This window comes from Anastrepha ludens, chromosome 5 (assembly GCF_028408465.1).
Source record: "Anastrepha ludens isolate Willacy chromosome 5, idAnaLude1.1, whole genome shotgun sequence".
Lineage (NCBI taxonomy): Eukaryota > Metazoa > Arthropoda > Insecta > Diptera > Tephritidae > Anastrepha > Anastrepha ludens.
The window spans coordinates 43,638,066-43,655,776 of record NC_071501.1 but is presented as its reverse complement, the minus strand read 5'-3'; the positions used below and the strand labels follow the sequence as shown (position 1 = coordinate 43,655,776).

General features: G+C 34.5%; 1 protein-coding gene across 1 annotated transcript; it reads right to left on the bottom strand.

The window, feature by feature from the left end:
• Positions 1 to 2,583: 2,583 nt before the first annotated feature.
• Positions 2,584 to 16,830, bottom strand: LOC128863823 (cysteine sulfinic acid decarboxylase). The gene is made up of 3 exons (XM_054103190.1): positions 15,503 to 16,830; positions 6,200 to 6,567; positions 2,584 to 3,353 (listed from the first exon to the last, which is right to left on the bottom strand). Exons 1-3 carry the CDS (start codon positions 16,340 to 16,342, stop codon positions 2,756 to 2,758), a joined length of 1,806 nt encoding a protein of 601 aa, XP_053959165.1. The 5' UTR covers positions 16,343 to 16,830; the 3' UTR covers positions 2,584 to 2,755.
• Positions 16,831 to 17,711: the final 881 nt, after the last annotated feature.

Below are 17,711 nucleotides of genomic sequence, written 5' to 3'. Positions count from 1 at the left end.
TGCTACATACTCAGGTATGAATCCTCGTCATTCCAGTAAGTCATTGTCGTTTCGGTTATTAATATTTTGCCTTAAAACAAAGTGTGGGGGACGTTATTCTGCCTTCGTGCCTAAAATGAGAGCCTCGTATCAGACACATGATAAATGTGAAAGTAAGAACCTCGTATCGTCGCACGATTCATAAGACAAGAGATTAAGCGATTTTGTATAACTTTCGGGGATATCGAGATTGTCGAAATATGGCATGAGACTTCTTTACGCCGTACGGGGGCTTACAGGGAAAGTGATTGGTAGATTTGATGTCGAAATCTACACTGACGGTTGTAAGATGAACTGTGGTGTGCGATCTGACCTCTATTCAGAACAGCTCAACTTATCCAAATCATTTCGACTTCCTAACTATGCCAGCATGTTTCAGGCAGAAGTTTTAGCAATCAGGGAAGCTTGCGAATTACTGAAACACTACAAAGAAATTGGTGCAGAGAGAAAGTAGAACTGCTTGGTCATTGCCTTCAAATTACTCTAATATGGGTTCCCGCACGCAGGAATATAGAGGGTAATGAGAAAGCAGACGAGCTAGCAAGAAAAGGTTCGACACTAGAAGTAGCAGTCGCTACCCAATTCACTATAAAAACATCCATTGCGTGACTCTGCTATGCTTAGCCGATAGAAGGTGGAAGCAATTAACTAAATGCAAGAAATCCAAGAAAAACATGGCCGTCGTTCAACACCCAGAGGACGAACTACCTGTTATTATGCTCCCGTTCAAACATTTCAAGTATTACTGCAATCCTTATAGGGGATCATGCAGCCAGACTCAACCTTCCTTTCAATCCCATCTGTAGAAGCTGTCAAGCGGAGGGTGTGAAAGAAAGTCGTTTCCACTATTTATGCGAATGTACGGGTTTAGCCAGAACAAGACTTAGCTCATTCGGTAAGCCTTTCTTACAGCAAATTAATGAAATCGTAGACACAGAGATACAAATTTACTGTTATATCTGGATCTCACGAAATGGATCTGACTTAAAAAAAAAAAACAAAAAGGACATCACACGAGAACAGTGGTAACAAAACGGCGTTAGTCGCTAATTAAGACTATTTCGTACAAATATTCAACAACATGCCTTCAAAATGAGTTGAATGTTTCTTAATAATTTGTTACAACTTAAATGTCGTACATTACTTCATAAAATTATTGTAGCAAACGTACCGTCTGGTTTAAATAACAGAGTGCATTATACTCGGATCAGCTAGAACGCAGAAACTCCTACACACAAAATTTAGCTCGTCCATATCTGAACGTCAGTATAATTTTTCTAATTTTTGTATAAAGTTTGAAATTTAGATTTATAAAAAACAAAAATGCGCATTTAAAACTGCAAGCAGAAAATAGTCAAGAGTGGTTAAATTATTGTTTTGTTCCTATTTTTCTTCTATGCCATAACAACTAAACTGTTTTACAGCGAAAAAAAAATGTAGCATTGTTCATTTGCATATTTTTAGATCAACTTGACGTCGCTGATTAACTGTAACGGTACAAAAAGCACTGTTTACAGGCATTTTTGAGGCAATGCACCAAAAGGAGGTGTGAGATATAAAAACTTTATACGCAGTAATTGAAAAAGCAGCCGCCATAGCCGAATGGGTTGGTGTGTGACTACCATTGTCAATGAATACTGAAAAAAATTATGTATTTAGATTGACAGTAGTCACGCGTTACCTGCAAAAAAAGTACGTCCAATCTGATCTCCCTCTATTACCCCTAAATTCTTTAAAACGGAGCTTTTTGCACTATCAAGGTACTAACTCAGCCACTTCACATTAGTCAAAAAAACAAGTTGGCTTCCGCTCTGCTTTATTGAAGAACCTATATTTCGCAAGGCAGATATATTTAAATAAAAAATTTTAATTATTACTAAAGGTCTTCATTATCACTAACGGCTTAGCGGCAACAAACATTTTTTTTCACCATCACTAAATCGTCAACAATCATAAGATTCGTGTTTTAAATACCACTGAAGAGGTATTGATAGTAAAAAGCTTCTTGCATTTATTATTTAGTGAATTATGACCAAACCGAGTCTATATATAAGTAGATTCGTCATTCGACATAATTCACTGTAAGAGTGACAAACTGGTGCTTAATTTTCCTGATAAATTTTAATTATTTGTAAATGCAGTTGATCTCTATAACCATCCTATACTCCCGACCCCCGAATGCCGTGATCGGAGCCCATTCACCCCCCCATTGCAGGCGAAGAGCTTCAGCTGTCGCTTCGTGAGACCCGCGTAACTTTGGCTAAATTACGGTGTATATATTGTTAGGTCAACCCCGACATACTCAATATATGTCCGGCATGAGAAGGTACCCAGCATGTTACTAGCCACCTATTCACATTTAAGAGCGCCCACCCATCTAACACCCCAATCCCTCTGGGCCAAACCTGTCGAAACAGCACGCTTTCTGTGGCTACCATTAGATGAGTTAGACGATGGCGATCGGGGCCTTACCGACACCATTCTTTCAAACGATCCTATTACTCATATAAGCATCAATCCCAAAAGTAAATAAAACAATTTTAAATATACACAGATAATGTATTGTGCTTCATGCTCCTGTGAATACTCGTACATAATTTCATATAAATTTAGGTAATAACATTGAGTTTGTAAACAGTTACAGACACATAATAGTTTTTTTGTTGCTGTAGTTGCAGATTTTAACAAATATTTATACTTAATCCACAAATATGACTTATAAATTACATCCTAGAGTTTCTATTTCATCCAGAAAATATTTCATATCCTCTTCCGTAAGACTTGAACTTTGCAAAACTAATCTGAAGAAATTTGGTAGTTGCCGAATCGGTTGATAGGTGATCATCATGGATCCTTTCTTGATCATACCTTCTTTGATCTTTGGTGCGACCGCATTCAATTTGGCATTAAACAACTCGTCACGCTTCAAATTCCGTAAACTGGGTGGTATATACCAAAAGCTAACATTCGTACATTCGGGTTTTTCTAATACCAATTCAAATCCGGGTCTCTCTTTAATCAACTCAGTGATATACTCTGACATTTTGAAAGCTTGATTTACGTGCTCCTCTAGGCCATTCGTACCTTTGGCTTTCCACATGAACCAAAATTTATAGACATCGGCACGTCTGCCGCATTGTATATGTTTGTCACCGGTGTCGTATGATGTGTCATAGAATTTATCCTTTTGGAATAGATATGTTGCATTTGTGGAATGACAACTGCTGAGAACATCCTTGTGACGGGTCAGAAAAGTTGAGCATTGCTGTGAAGCAGTCAAGAGCTTGTGGGGATTCCAAGTTACAGAATCCGAACTGAAAAAGTGTCAAATAAAAAGTAACATAAGAATTCTATGAAAAAAAAATTAATAAAAAAGTTTATAATTAATAAAAAAGTCTGTTGTTTTCCACCTCACAATACAGCTTCTAGTACCAGTTTTTTCAATAAGCCTAAGATGGCAATCGGCTGACTTGAGCGTATGTACCGCTCTTCCGGCAGTGAGAGTAGGACAACTTAAAATAAAGGGGAAGCATGATCACACACAAAAATTGGAGTGATCACTTAAAGGGCTATTTTCTGACTATATTGCAGGACGAATACAGAGCGTGTGCGATTTTGCGCTAGCAGCGGTGCCACTTTAAGTGGCCACTGTCAAACGCCTCATAACTACATTAGGGTGTCTAGGCAAAAAAAAAAAAAATGTTTCCGGTTTTCCCGCCGAAGTTATAAAATGTATTATATTTTAAAACTTCAAATAAAATATTTCGAAAAAGTATTAATATTTACCTGAGCTGGACCTTTATGCAAATACATCCAAAAGACGATTTTTTTTTTTAGATAAAACAAGTTATTAAAAATATTTTTTTCTAAAAACTCAGCTCAGCATAACGATGCTAAATAATATTTTTCCGAAATATTTTTGTGAATGGCTTAAATCATAATAAGCTTTATATTTTCGATTTTTTTGATTGTGATCTCATGACAAACATACTATAAAGTCACACTGAAAAGTTGTTTGCCTATTTTAGTTCATTTGTCCATACTTTTTGACATTATAGTCTCTAAAAGAGAGCTTTCTGAGTTGTCAATCCCACCTTATTTAATACAACTTGACCCCAAACTTTCAATTTCAAGTTTTATTGAGTCTCTTTATTGGAATCTCTTTGTAAGATAACGGGTATATACGTTACGGGAGTCGTTTGAAATGTTCGTGCAAAATAAAATTACTTAATTTTTGGGGTAAACCTTTTTTTTTTAATTTTCGACATAGTCTCCTTTTAGACTTATACACTTCGTCCAACGCTGTTCGAGTTCGTTGATCCCTTGCGAATAATAGGATTTGTCAAAATCTGAAAAATAGCCATTTGTTTCTGCAACCACCTCCTCGTTTGAATAAAATATAATATTTTTCCCGCCATTTCTTCAAATTGGGGAACAAATAGTAGTCCAAGGGAGCCAAGTCTAGAGAAAATGGGGGAAGTGAAACGAATTGAAACCCTATTTCCATTAATTTTTGACTGTTGAGGCGTGAGCTGGTGCGTTTTTGTGATGGAAAAGGAAAATCACTCGACTTCCTCGATTCAAAGGAATGCCAACTATATTAACTAAATATAACCTCGAACGCGCCAGTTGTACCATCTCTCTGACTTTGCCCGAAATAAACAGCGGTTGAGAAAATACAGAAGGTGGCGCATATCGCGATGCCGCTTCTTAACTCTCAGTGAATTTGTACTGCTGTAAAACGATGTAATTTTACAAATAAACTTTCTTTCTTTATGTTTTGTATTATCTTCCCGGCTTACATGAAACTAATGTAACATTCGTTTTTGTTTAAAAATCTTCATTATTTTGACACTTTTCTCTTAGTTTTCTCATACACCCTACCTATAACTAAGTAACGGCAAGATTACGCAATTTTTCATTTCAACCTGAGCAATTATATATTCTCTAATTAAGCACAAAGATTATGATCAATAAAATATGGACTATGATTGGGCTTAATTATTAAAATGAATCTTTATATATTTAAATGGTTTGACTATAATAGTAATATTTTTAATGGCAAAGCAAGAAAACAACAAAAAAGAAAATTTTCATTTTTGAAGGATTTCATCATTATTTGAGAGATTCGGGCAAAGAGCGCACCGACTTTGGTCGCGAATCATTAAATATATTGTAATATGATCGAAGATGTTTATATTGGGAATAAAAAGAAGGGCGAGTAATGGACTTTTAGAAATTCATACTTTTCCCTCTTTTAAATGAAAAGGTGAATGAGAGTTGGATTTTCCTCTAAGGTAATGCTGATATCCCCCCAAGCAAGAAAACCGGTCGTTGTTTCAGTAATATCAAGTTGAATTTCTGGAATATTGGGCACGTTTTTGATCTATATTTTGTTTTTGGATAGTATTACCCTTACTTTTCTCAACCAACTTTAGCTTACATTCTTTATATTCATATATAAAAGTTCCAAAATATATGTATACAAATTTCAATTAAATGGGGTTTGCCCTTTAAGGTTCAGTTATTACAATCGAATTATTTAATTTTGGACATTGAGCTAATCGCATAAAATTGACTACTCGCTGATTACAAATCTCTCAGAGCGCTATTTTTTCAAACTTCAATATGGTAGACGCCGACGAAGTCAGTATTCAGTTTGACAACCTTAGGTCAACCTTTGAATTTTACATCCGCTATTTTGAATTTTGAAAAAATTGCGTTTTGAGAAATCACAGTAATCTACAACATCTACAACAGAAAAAAATTATTGGGAACTTATAGCGAAACCTCAAGAGAATCTGTTCGGTAAGCGGCGTGCGAGACAGGCATTTCTGTAAGCATTTACGCTGACTAATCCTCCCTCCATTTGTGGAGCAAAATCAAGACGCACACAACAAATAGCAGGAGCAACTCGGCCAAGCACCCAATAAAGGGTGAACGCGCCAATTATATAAGTACACATATATATATATATATGGTAGCCTGTAATCTATCTTATATAATCACTTTACGTGTGTTTGTATAAATTTTTTTTCACTCTATGTTGAAGGAGGGTTTGCGAAAAATATTATATTTTTATGTATACGAGAGTACTTAGCTTTCATATTACGAAAAAATATTTCCATTGAGACAAACACTACTTGTATTTTGTAATTACCGTTCAATTCCATTCAATAAATGACGATATTTCCTTGAAACAAGCGCTCCACCACCCCACGCTGCGTCAACGTGGAACCACATGTCGTATTTCTTACAAATATCGGCTAAACTATTCAGATCATCAAATGCACCCAATACGGTTGTCCCGGCCGTTGCCGAAACCATGAGTGGTTGCGCACCTTCACTTATGTATCGCTGAATTTTCGCCTCAAGATCATTAATATCCATTTTACCCAATTTACTTGTCGTAATTTTGCAGACATTTTCGCTGCCGAATCCCATGAACATAGCCAACTTTTCCACGGAATAGTGTGCATCCTCGGATGTGAAAATAATCAATTGCTTGCCACCATATAATCCAGATTTCTGTAACGAGAAGATATGAAATAGAGTCATATGTATGTTAGAATAATTATTTTAATTATATTAAGCAGTTTGAAAAGGCATATAGGAAAGCTTCAAGGTACAGTACGTAGGCGATTTCAGCGAAAAAATTTATTTATTTGAGTTATTTATAATATAGAAATTTTAAAAATTTCGTGCAGGCTAATAAATAAACTTAAAATGAATTACACCACCATTTAATTTCGTATGGACGTTTAAATAAAATTAAAATTAAATTAATTACTCAAAAAATGTGTTGAATAAAGGCCTAGAAGAAATAAAGGCTGGAGTTCCTCAAGGAAGTGTGCTTGCGCTCTCCTGTATTTACTGTTTACATCTCACCTGCCATGCAATCAAAACTACGTGACAGCAATACTTTAAGTAAGCAAGACTGCAAACAAATCGACCTTGCAATTGCAAATTGCCATAAACAACATTTACTATTGGACAAGCAATTGGCATATTCCACTTAATGAAACAAAGTCTGTACATGTAAACTTTACATACAACCAAATGCAATACCTTCCTATATAAATACTCGTACATAAATAGGCCACAAATACAGCAAAATACTTAGACATGGCATTGGATGCTAAGCTCATATGGAGAGAATACGTAAAGAAAAAAGAGGAGCTTGAATTTAAAAAATATAACGAAGTATAACAAATATAGAAATATGTATTGGCTTATACGCATAGGTGGGCACTTTGCAGTAACAGTAAAAATGCAGTAAATATAATATTTTACTGATATTGCAATTTAATTTTCATTACCAGTAAACTTTTACTGATTACTGAAAAAAGTTTGCAGTAAAAATATTTTTTTACTGATTACTGAAAAAAATTGCAGTAAAAATATTTTTTTACTGATTACTGAAAAAAATTGCAGTAAAAATACTTTTTTACTGATTACTGAAAAAAATTTCAGTAAAAATATTTTTTTACTGATTACTGAAAAAAATTCCAGTAAAAATACTTTTTTACTGATTACTGAAAAAATGTAGTAAAAATACTGTTAATATAATTTGATTTGCTATTAGCTATTAGCCTTTCTTAACGCAAACATTTCAAAATTTGCATCGCTGAGTATTTGCCTTCTGGACCGATTTACAATTCCAGCGAATGAAAACAACCGTTCTACAGGTGGAGATGACGGTAATGGAGTATTATATTTTAAAAATACGTTTTTAATAGCCTGATATTTATTTAGGCAACTTGTTGTTTCTTCTCGTTCGGCCAGGGATAAGAGCGTTTCTTGAAGATAATTTTCCGAGTTAGTGGAACCATATTGTATGCTAATATCTATTTAAGTAAAAAGTTTACCATTACTTTCATCCCCGAAGTCAAACAATGTTTTTTGAGGTGGTTGAGGTAGAATACGAGTTTTGGCACAGGCTACTTTTCCATACTTGACCACACAAGTGTTGGACATTTTTTTAACTTCCTCTTCTGTTTGCGATTTAGCTGTTTCTAAAAGAGCTTTCACAAATCGCAACTTAATGTCAGGGACAGAAATAGCGGCCATAAACAGTAAATATTATACTGATAATGCAAATCAAATTATATTATCAGTAATTTTACTGCAATTTTTTCAGTAATCAGTAAAAAAATATTTTTACTGACTGCAATTTTTTCAGTAATCAGTAAAAAAATATTTTTACTGCAATTTTTTCAGTAATCAGTAAAAAAATATTTTTACTGAAATTTTTTTCAGTAATCAGTAAAAAAATATTTTTACTGCAATTTTTTTCAGTAATCAGTAAAAAAATATTTTTACTGCAAATTTTTTTCAGTAATCAGTAAAAAATATTTTTACTGGAAATTTTTTTCAGTAATCAATAAAAGTTTACTGGTAATGCAAATCAAACTTCATTATCAGTAAAATTTTACTGATTACTGCTATTTGTAATGCAGTAAATTTATAATGCAGTGTGCCCACCTATGCTTATACGTAAGCAATCACCACTATTTACCCGAAAAAAGATAATTTTGTACAAGCAAATACTAAACCCTGTGCGGACTTATAGCGCTCAGATGTGGAGTTGTTCCAGCCATAGCAATATTCAAATAATTCAAAGGTATCGTTGAATTTTAATTATTAATTTTCCTATCATTTTGTGTTCCATGCAAGGAAATTTGAACCTGTGTACTACCGAATGGTAATCTCGCAACAAGCCATTGGTACCGTGCCCATATTATTTTAGATTCAAAAAAATTTAGAATGTAGTTAGAACTTTTGGAATACTCAATTTGTTATTGATTTCCTTAAAATCAAGGAATAAGTACCACTAGAAAAATATGTAGTTTATGCGAATTATTTTTTTTTTAATTTATGCAATTATTATAAAAAATTTCACAGTCACAAAATTTGCCAAAATATTTAATTAAACTTGACATGAATTATAACTCATACGCCCTGCCGTCTTTTTCATTTATTGAACTCCGCAGCATAGCAGCGCTACAACTCGTTCGTTAATTATTTATGAAATGAAATAGTATTGCCTGTTGTTTTAGCCTCTGCATTTATTATTTAATTTTTATTAAAAAGGAATTGCGTTTTGCTGTTTTCAAGCATAAAAATCGTGATCATTCTGTTGAATCTGCCCCAGTTGAAAAGTAACTCCAACAGTATTTGCTTTATTTAAACCTTTAATGAATGAATTAATAAAGCGTTAAAAAAATAATATTTCACTATGGAAATAGCTTTATTTAATTTTCAATAAGACATATTAAAAGAAAATTAATCAAAAATGTTTTATAGTTTGGTGTTTTTTTTTTACGGAACCATTTAATAAAAACTAGTTGTAAAGTGTAAAAACAGTTGAAAAGCGGAAAAATTATTATCCATCGAGAAAGATGAGTATGTCGATTCCATGAAAATATTTTTGTTTTTTCATAAAGTATGAACGTTTTACTCTGTTATTATTATTATTATTTTTTTTTTCAAAATGAATCACTCGCACTTCAATTCAGTTTTTTCACCCACTTGCACAAAAATGAGGTTATTTCGAAAATCATAGACAATTTTTTGTTTGCATTTTATTATTGTTAAATATATATTTGATAGATTAAAATAGTTTGAATTATTTAATAATACTTAATTTGAAAATAAAATTGTATCAAAACTGGGCTCATATACGGTAAGGAGCTGGGCTGATTCAATTATAAGTCCATATTAGCTTGGGAGGACCTTTTCGGATTTTTTGATTTAAGAACAGTAAATTTAAGCTTTAGAATGAATTTCCAATTTTATTTATTGAGTTTTAATGGAAGGCTCCGCAAACACAGTAGATATGTATAAGTATATAGTTGAATGTAGTCAAGACTTTCAGATCGGTCGTCAAAAAGGTTGAGCTAGTGCCAATTTTATTTATTGAGTCTGAGTGGAAGGCTCTCGGAAGTAGAGTAAATACAGTACATAGTTGAATGCAGTTAAGACTACAAAAAGGTTGAGCCGCCAAAAAGTTGGAGGTAGGTTGAAGTGAGGTATCCTACCCTATGATCAGAAAATACCGGGAATGTTTAAATAAAACAAAACAGAATTAAATTTCAGGCAAAGGGGACCAAAAGACGTCACTAAGTTCGCCCCACAAATGTCGGTAACTGTGGCTCTTGAAAAATTTGGAACTCTTGAAAAAACGGCCTAATGATACCACCACCTCAGAATTCACATCAAAATATCAATATCTGCTGATGCATTGACTTTCAACTTTCACTTATGGACTTTCCGGTATCCAGTTGTGACAACTTTATTTGTTAAAATACTTGCCGAGACGAAAATACACCTCGTTTAAATTTTATTTTCAACTCGGAGATATAATACTGAGTATCTTAATCTTTTTTGAATAGAAATAAGTTTGAATGTTTAAATAACATGTGGTTAAAGAAGATAAGTATTCTACTATTTATTAAGGAGTTTAAAGCTTGTTGGGAATTACCAATATTTTGAACATAGCTTTTATACTTTAGTTAAACTTCTTCAAATTTTCGACCATCACTTTTTTTTACAGTACTTTTCTCTTGAGATTTTAAGAATATTTGCTTTTGCCCTTCACATTACATCCAAATGATTAGCTGCAAGTCCAACTCTTGCTCAGCAACATTCAACCTGAAGAGTCTCATTCACAAAAATTCTTCAATTGTGCACATTAATACTTTTAAGATATTGCAAGTATTTACATTCATACATACATATATAGAATGTATAAATATATGATACATACGAAAGTATATTTTGCAATAACATGCACTAACATGCATAGTCAAATATATGTATGTACATACATATGTAGATATTCGCATTGAGGTTTTCATTGATTGTACTCAATTTTCTCTGAAACAATCATGTACTATAAACACCTAAACTCATATATGTACGTATACTAATCCATTCCAATTTTGCTCTTGAACCATTAATGAGAATAGCCTTGACTTGGCAGCATTATTTTGTTCATGCAATTAATTACATAATTGTTGTATTTGTATGTATGTATAAATAATACACATGCATGCATTAACTATGCAACTGTGTGAATGATTGCTGCCTTCAATAAACATAGGTTTGAAGTAACGTATGTAAATTTACACGTGCACGAGAAATCACCCACAAGAGAAATCTTTCTAAGCATATGCAAAAATACATATTAACGAATTAAAAAGTGAAAAAATATTTATAAGACTAGTTAGACACAAAAGTAGAGGAGCGCATGATTTCGGGCATAACCGAAATATAGATATGTAACCAAGAATATTTTTGCCAGCATTTCATTTTAAACTTCTTCATAATTTTTAAGCAAGAAATTGAAAGTGCTGCTTTCCAATTTTAATAATTAATTTCTGAATCATAATTAAATGAGTCCAAATGCATTATTGGCGCCAATTTGAGTTGAGTTGCGACCAAAAATTGTATATAAAATATTGTATAGGGTTTTCCAACAAGGTCGGGCCGAAATAGTTTAAAACGAAATTTGGGGTGAAAAATTAACGAAACCTGTTTTTATTTTATAATGTTTTGTGTATGCCATTAGGTATGGAATAAGATATCATTTAAATGACCTGAATTCAAATTTCTTATGTGGAATTTTACGCACGCGTGATAATGAATTGCAACCCGACGATTCGATCGATTCCTGCAAAAAGACACATTTTCTAGTCCTTGACGTACCTCATACCACAATCTTGATTTTTCATTTCTCTCTCTCTCATGTTTATGCAATTTAAACGCAGTTATACACTCCTTCAGCAATACGCACACTCACATACTTTCGGTGCGTTAATCATCCAACGCCAATCAGATGATGTGTATAAGTGTGTTTATTGTTGCTGACTAATGGGAAACTTTTTAAAGGTATACTTTAAATTTAGTACAAATTCTTAATGTTGTTAAGTGATTTATAAGTGTTAAATCCGTAAAGTGTTTAATTTTATATGCAAGCGAAGAGACGGGCACCAGCTGGTATATGTAAAAGTATAGTATAATAATTGTGTATGAATCTTTGATCCCAGAGTTGATATATTGATTTTAATAAAACCTTAATAATTTTCATGAGAATCTGTTCATAGCAGAAATTTGTTTGAATAAATATTGACATTTAAATATATATATATATTTGGGGCGTGAGTTTACGAGTATGACACGCAATTCAGACATCAGGCAAGTGAGTGAAAAGCTCCGAATGAACCAAGACAAAAAAACCACGTCATTTTCAGTCAAAAAAGAATGTGATGTTTACCCTTTTTTGTTTTGGATTACAAAGGCATTGTACGCTACGAATTTACGCTAGAAGACCACACAGTTAATAAAGACTATTTATTATTTGGGCTATTACGTAAACCAATTCGCCAAAAGAGAAACGGATTTGTGTCGTCGCATGGTACCATCATTATCCGTGAATTTTAGACCAAAAACGAAACAATTACCATCCAACAGCCATCGAACTCACCCGATATAGCTCATTGCAATTATTTTCTGTTTGATCGAGTCACTTTGGCGTTTTAACAGCCGAAAGCAAGTAATGGATAAATCGAAGACGGCTCTGAGATGGGTATACTAAAAATAGAATTCCAGAAAGGATTCGAGAGCTGCATCAAACGCTGGCACAAGTGGGGGGTGGGCTTTGGAGGCGATATTATCGCTTTTGAGGAAAAAACCTTCTTTTTAAATTTTCTCAATATATTCCGGGAACTTTTTGATCAAGGTGGTACATTTGAACAGGGAAGGTAAGAAATCATTGTCACCTCTTATTTACCGTAAAAACTTTATCATATGTATACTTTTACTTATAAAAGTACGTTCATCCTTTTGCTGTCAAACTTTGCGTTTAGTTAATTGATCACTTTTTGAATGCATCTTTCTCATTAGATCACAAAACCTAGCTCTTTAGAGTTTCCTGGTTCGCTGATTTGAATTTTAAAGCTATCTCTGCTCGCTATTTCGCTCCCTTTAATATTACTATCTTCGAACACAGTAGAGAGTGACGTCGAGATGAAACACGAAAGCCAAAGATGCATGGCATTTGTGAAAATAATTTATAGTTTCAACTGTATGTCATATTTATTCATTTGGTATTAGAAAAAAGTACGTAGGAAGCACTTTTATTACTATTTATATTTATCCAATCTATCTCAAATTTTCTACGTATATATCTATATAATACATGAACCTCGAAAATTAATTAAATATAAAAAATAGTTCCTTATAGATTTTCCTGTTTGTTTGTTTTTTTTTTCTCACTGCTGCTACCTGTTCAATGCACTTTGAGATAGCTCACAATATTTCTTCATATATTTTCCCACGGCAGTATACGTTACCAGAACAAACACATGCAGCGATAACTTTTACAATTATGAATATTTTTTTTTTTTTTGAAATTTTGCTAAAGTCAAGTCGAAATATGCTAATAACTATGAATAAGTTCGTGCGGTTTTACAACAGATGGCGTAACTTGATTATTATTCCATCGATCCACATTTCCAAACATTCATTGGAGAGCTACTGTCGTAAGGCACAAACGTCAGTATAAGTTTTTTATTTGAAGCGTAAACAACAATATTTTTACCACACTTGAAAATGTCGAATTTCGTGCCAAATAATGTGTTTTTGCGGGGAATTCTTCTTCATTATTTTAATATGAAGAAAAAAGCAGCCGAAAGTCATCGTATCTTGGTGGAAGTTTATGGTGAGCATGCTCTATCTGGGCGAACGTGCCAGAAGTGGTTTGCACGCTTTAAAAGTGGTGATTTTGGCTTGGAAGACGAAGAACGCGAGGGTGCGCCGCCAAAGTTCATGGATACCGAATTGGAGGAATTGCTCGATCAAGATCCGGCTCAAACGCAAGAAGAGGTTGCAAAAACTTTGGGAGTTGATCAATCAACCATTTCCAAACGTTTAAAAGCCATGGGAATGATCCGAAAGGTAGGCCATTGGGTGCCGTATGAATTGAAGCCAAGAGACGTTGAACGCCGTTTTATGGCATGCGAACAACTGCTTCAACGGCACAAAAGAAAGGGTTTTTTGCATCGAATTGTGACTGGCGATGAAAAGTGGGTCCATTACGACAATCCAAAACGTCGGGCAACGTATGGATACCCTGGCCATGCTTCAACATCGACGTCGGCGCAGAATATTCATGGCCTGAAGGTTATGCTGTGTATCTGGTGGGACCAGCTGGGTGTTGTGTATTATGAGCTACTGAAACCGAATGAAACGATTACGGGGGATGTCTACCGACGACAATTGATGCGTTTGAGCCGAGCACTGCGAGAAAAACGGCCGCAATACGCCGATAGACACGACAAAGTTATTTTGCAACATGACAATGCTCGGCCACATGTTGCACAAGTGGTCAAAACATACTTAGAAACGCTCAAATGGGATGTCCTACCCCACCCGCCGTATAGTCCAGACCTTGCGCCATCCGATTACTATCTCTTCCGATCGATGCAACATGGCCTGGCTGACCAGCACTTCCGTAATTACGATGAAGTCAAAAAATGGATCGATTCGTGGATTGCGGTAAAACCGACCGAATTTTTCACAAAGGGAATCCGTGAATTGCCAGAAAGATGGGAAAAAGTAGTAGTAAGCGATGGACAATATTTTGAATATTAAATTTGTAACCATTTTACGTCAATAAAGTTTCAAATTTCGAAAAAAAACCGCACGAACTTATTCATAGTCCTATTATATTAATGCTATGTTTTTATTTTTTGTAAAATAAAGCAATTAACTAGCAAAAAAACATGATTGAAAATCATCATTTCTGCGGACCTCTGACTACCCCTAACTCTCACGCAGGTAATAGACACAGTTAAACACATTTCCAATATTTGATACCATTTCTCATCTAGCCAATAAAGTGAGCTTTACTAACCCAGTGAACAAACCATTCCTAAAGTTAAAGTGCGCTTTAAATATTTTGGTTTTCTCAACCGCCACATAAAGATGAAATAGCTGGTTAGGGTAAAACATCCATTATTTTGCTTAAATATTTTAATGGCTAGTAATGCCAGGGATCAAACCAGCTATCTATTCTTTATTTAAATCGCTCATTTTACTTTACACTAAATCTAACTAAAAATTAATTCAAGCGTATGTTGAAGTGTATTGAATTCCACGGAACATATTTTGGTATATTTAAGAATTAAGGTAGCGTACACCATATTCGGCGTACACCATTTTCTTTTTATTTTACTGTGTTCACACTATTAGCCGTATACTATAAGGGAAGTTTTGATTTTTTTTTAAATTCGTCACTATTTTATAACACCGTAATAACAAAAAATGTATCACTAAATAATCAAATGCATTTCAAATTTAAACAACACTCATATGGGAATATTTAGATAGGCGTATATAGTACACACATATGTATGTATTTTGTAATAAATAAATAAGTCGATATAGCATTTTTCCTTACCTTAGTTTCGGGAGCATATTTATAACGCGCACAACTAATTCCATAACCATTCGCAATGGAGCCACCTGGGCAGAAGATACCATCTCCATACCCATCATTAGGAAAACCAACAATGCGACGCATTTCAGCCAGCACCGTTTCCTCCATGAGCGTGAAAACGGGTGCCACCTCGTATGTGTATACACTGGGATTCAATGCATCTGTCACCCATTGGCCGATTAAGGCGTAAATATCTACACCCGAATAGAGTTGATTTATAAAATACGGATGGCCTGTCTTAACCGAATACTGAATAGTTGCTTTCAATAAATCGAATAATTTTGCATTCGTTTCCGGTTCCGCTTTCAAACTAAAATCGAACAATTGCTGCAACTCACTCGGTGCATGCCATTCCACCACTTTAGTGGCACGATTTGTGCCCTGAAACACTGCCGATTTTATAATTTCATCAACACAACTACGTAGGAAGTTTTCGAATTTCGCCTCAGGATGACCAGGTACGAAATTTGGCGATGGAAGTGTTGTCATTTTGTTGATCTTATTGCTATCATCAATGCCATTCACTCCATTTGTTGGTTTTGTGATCGCTAATGTTGTACCGTTGTTGAGATTTGTCTTCATGGCTGCCACTTTGCTGTCTTCACAGGCACCAGTACTGCTCTTACTAACAGCAATACAAGTACTAGGACTGCCAGGCGCCGTTGTTACTGCTGCACTCGAGTTCCCTTCCGTTTTAGCTGCAGTCGCAGTTGCAACGCCTGCCAGTTCTTCAATGTTCTTCAAATGCTTTTTAAATATAGACTCATTGTAATGTGTAGGTAAACTTTCGCTGGCCAACATTATTGCGCTTTTATCTGTTTATTTGTTTTTCCTGTTAATTTCGTACCCTTCAACTATATAATCTGCAGACACATATAAACGCCGATGTGCACTTGTTTGTATGTATATTTCGTAGTAAATAGTCGAACAATTCTGGGTATCCCACTGTGTTCACTTGTTTTGATGGCTTTCACGACGGTGCTTAATTTAGCTAATTTAAACAAAAATTTAGCATTTATCCACTTGTTGCATAAAAATCACAGTATAAGTATACTTTCCACATATACGTATGTATGTTTATACAAATGCAACGTTACATGTACCATAAATATATTTTATTTATTTTTCTATAGTTTTCCCTTATATTTTCTCAAATGACACGCGCCAAAAAACTACACACAATTGACTTAAAAAGGTAATTAATTGGACTAAAGCGTATCAAAGCAACGCGCTGCCCGTAATTTGCTACGATCTTAACAACAATTCGCGTCTTAACAATCTGAGTGTCCGTCAAAATGTGCTACTGCTTTTATAAATGCTCGTACTTTCATTGATTTGTATGTGTAAACCGAACGCGCCGATGCACACTATGTATATTCATACACACATACATGGTGCATATGTATATACATACATGCAGTGGGCATAAACTTCGCTGCAAACATTCGTTTTCGTTCTACCGTTTTGTGCTCGAATCGGTGACACAGGTGATCAAACGATCGGTGTAAGATCGTTTTAATTATTGTGGTCGGCCATAGGGAATGTTACACCTGCACAGACGCATGCCACCTGGTGATGGTGGCGCGTGTAGGTATGTGTATACATACTTAACTTACATACATTACTTACGTGCATATGCACCGCCGAATATACGGCGGGTGCTTTTTAGGTGCATAGAAAATTAAAGCAAATGTGCGTTAATCCTTTTCAAAGCTTTTTTCACGGCCCTCCTTCAGGCTGGGCTGGCCTGAATCTGGGCTAGCAACTTGTAAAATTCGTTTGGCGGCTCCTTGAGAAAATAACAATTGTTTCGAAGATGGGAAGAACAACAATTATTTGGTACACAGCGAGGAGTACTCCTCACAGAAGGAAAATTTACTGTAAATACGCTACTTTGGGTGTAATATCATAGGTTTTGCGAACGATAAGGCATAGAGCAAAAATACTCTCTATATTGTGAATTACCATCTAAACCGAAATGGTGATATTCACTGACAAATATAAAATATTTCCTTTCAAAACTTCCTCACTAAATGGCGTGGAACTTACACTTGCTACCAAGGTAAAGTACCTTGGGATTATTCTGCAAATGTGTTGGCTACGCTTAAAAGCTTAAATATTGATATTTCGCTGTTTGCCGTTTCAAAAGTAATTTTACACATTGTGTGAA

Coding starts and splice junctions, on each gene's coding strand:
- LOC128863823 (XM_054103190.1), bottom strand. CDS start 16,342: ATGTTGGCCAGCGAAAGTTTACCTACACATTACAATGAGTCTATATTT. Junction 6,568..15,502: donor AATATGCTCCCGAAACTAAG/GTAAGGAAAAAT, acceptor TTCTCGTTACAG/AAATCTGGATTATATGGTGG. Junction 3,354..6,199: donor TTATTGAATGGAATTGAACG/GTAATTACAAAA, acceptor ACACTTTTTCAG/TTCGGATTCTGTAACTTGGA.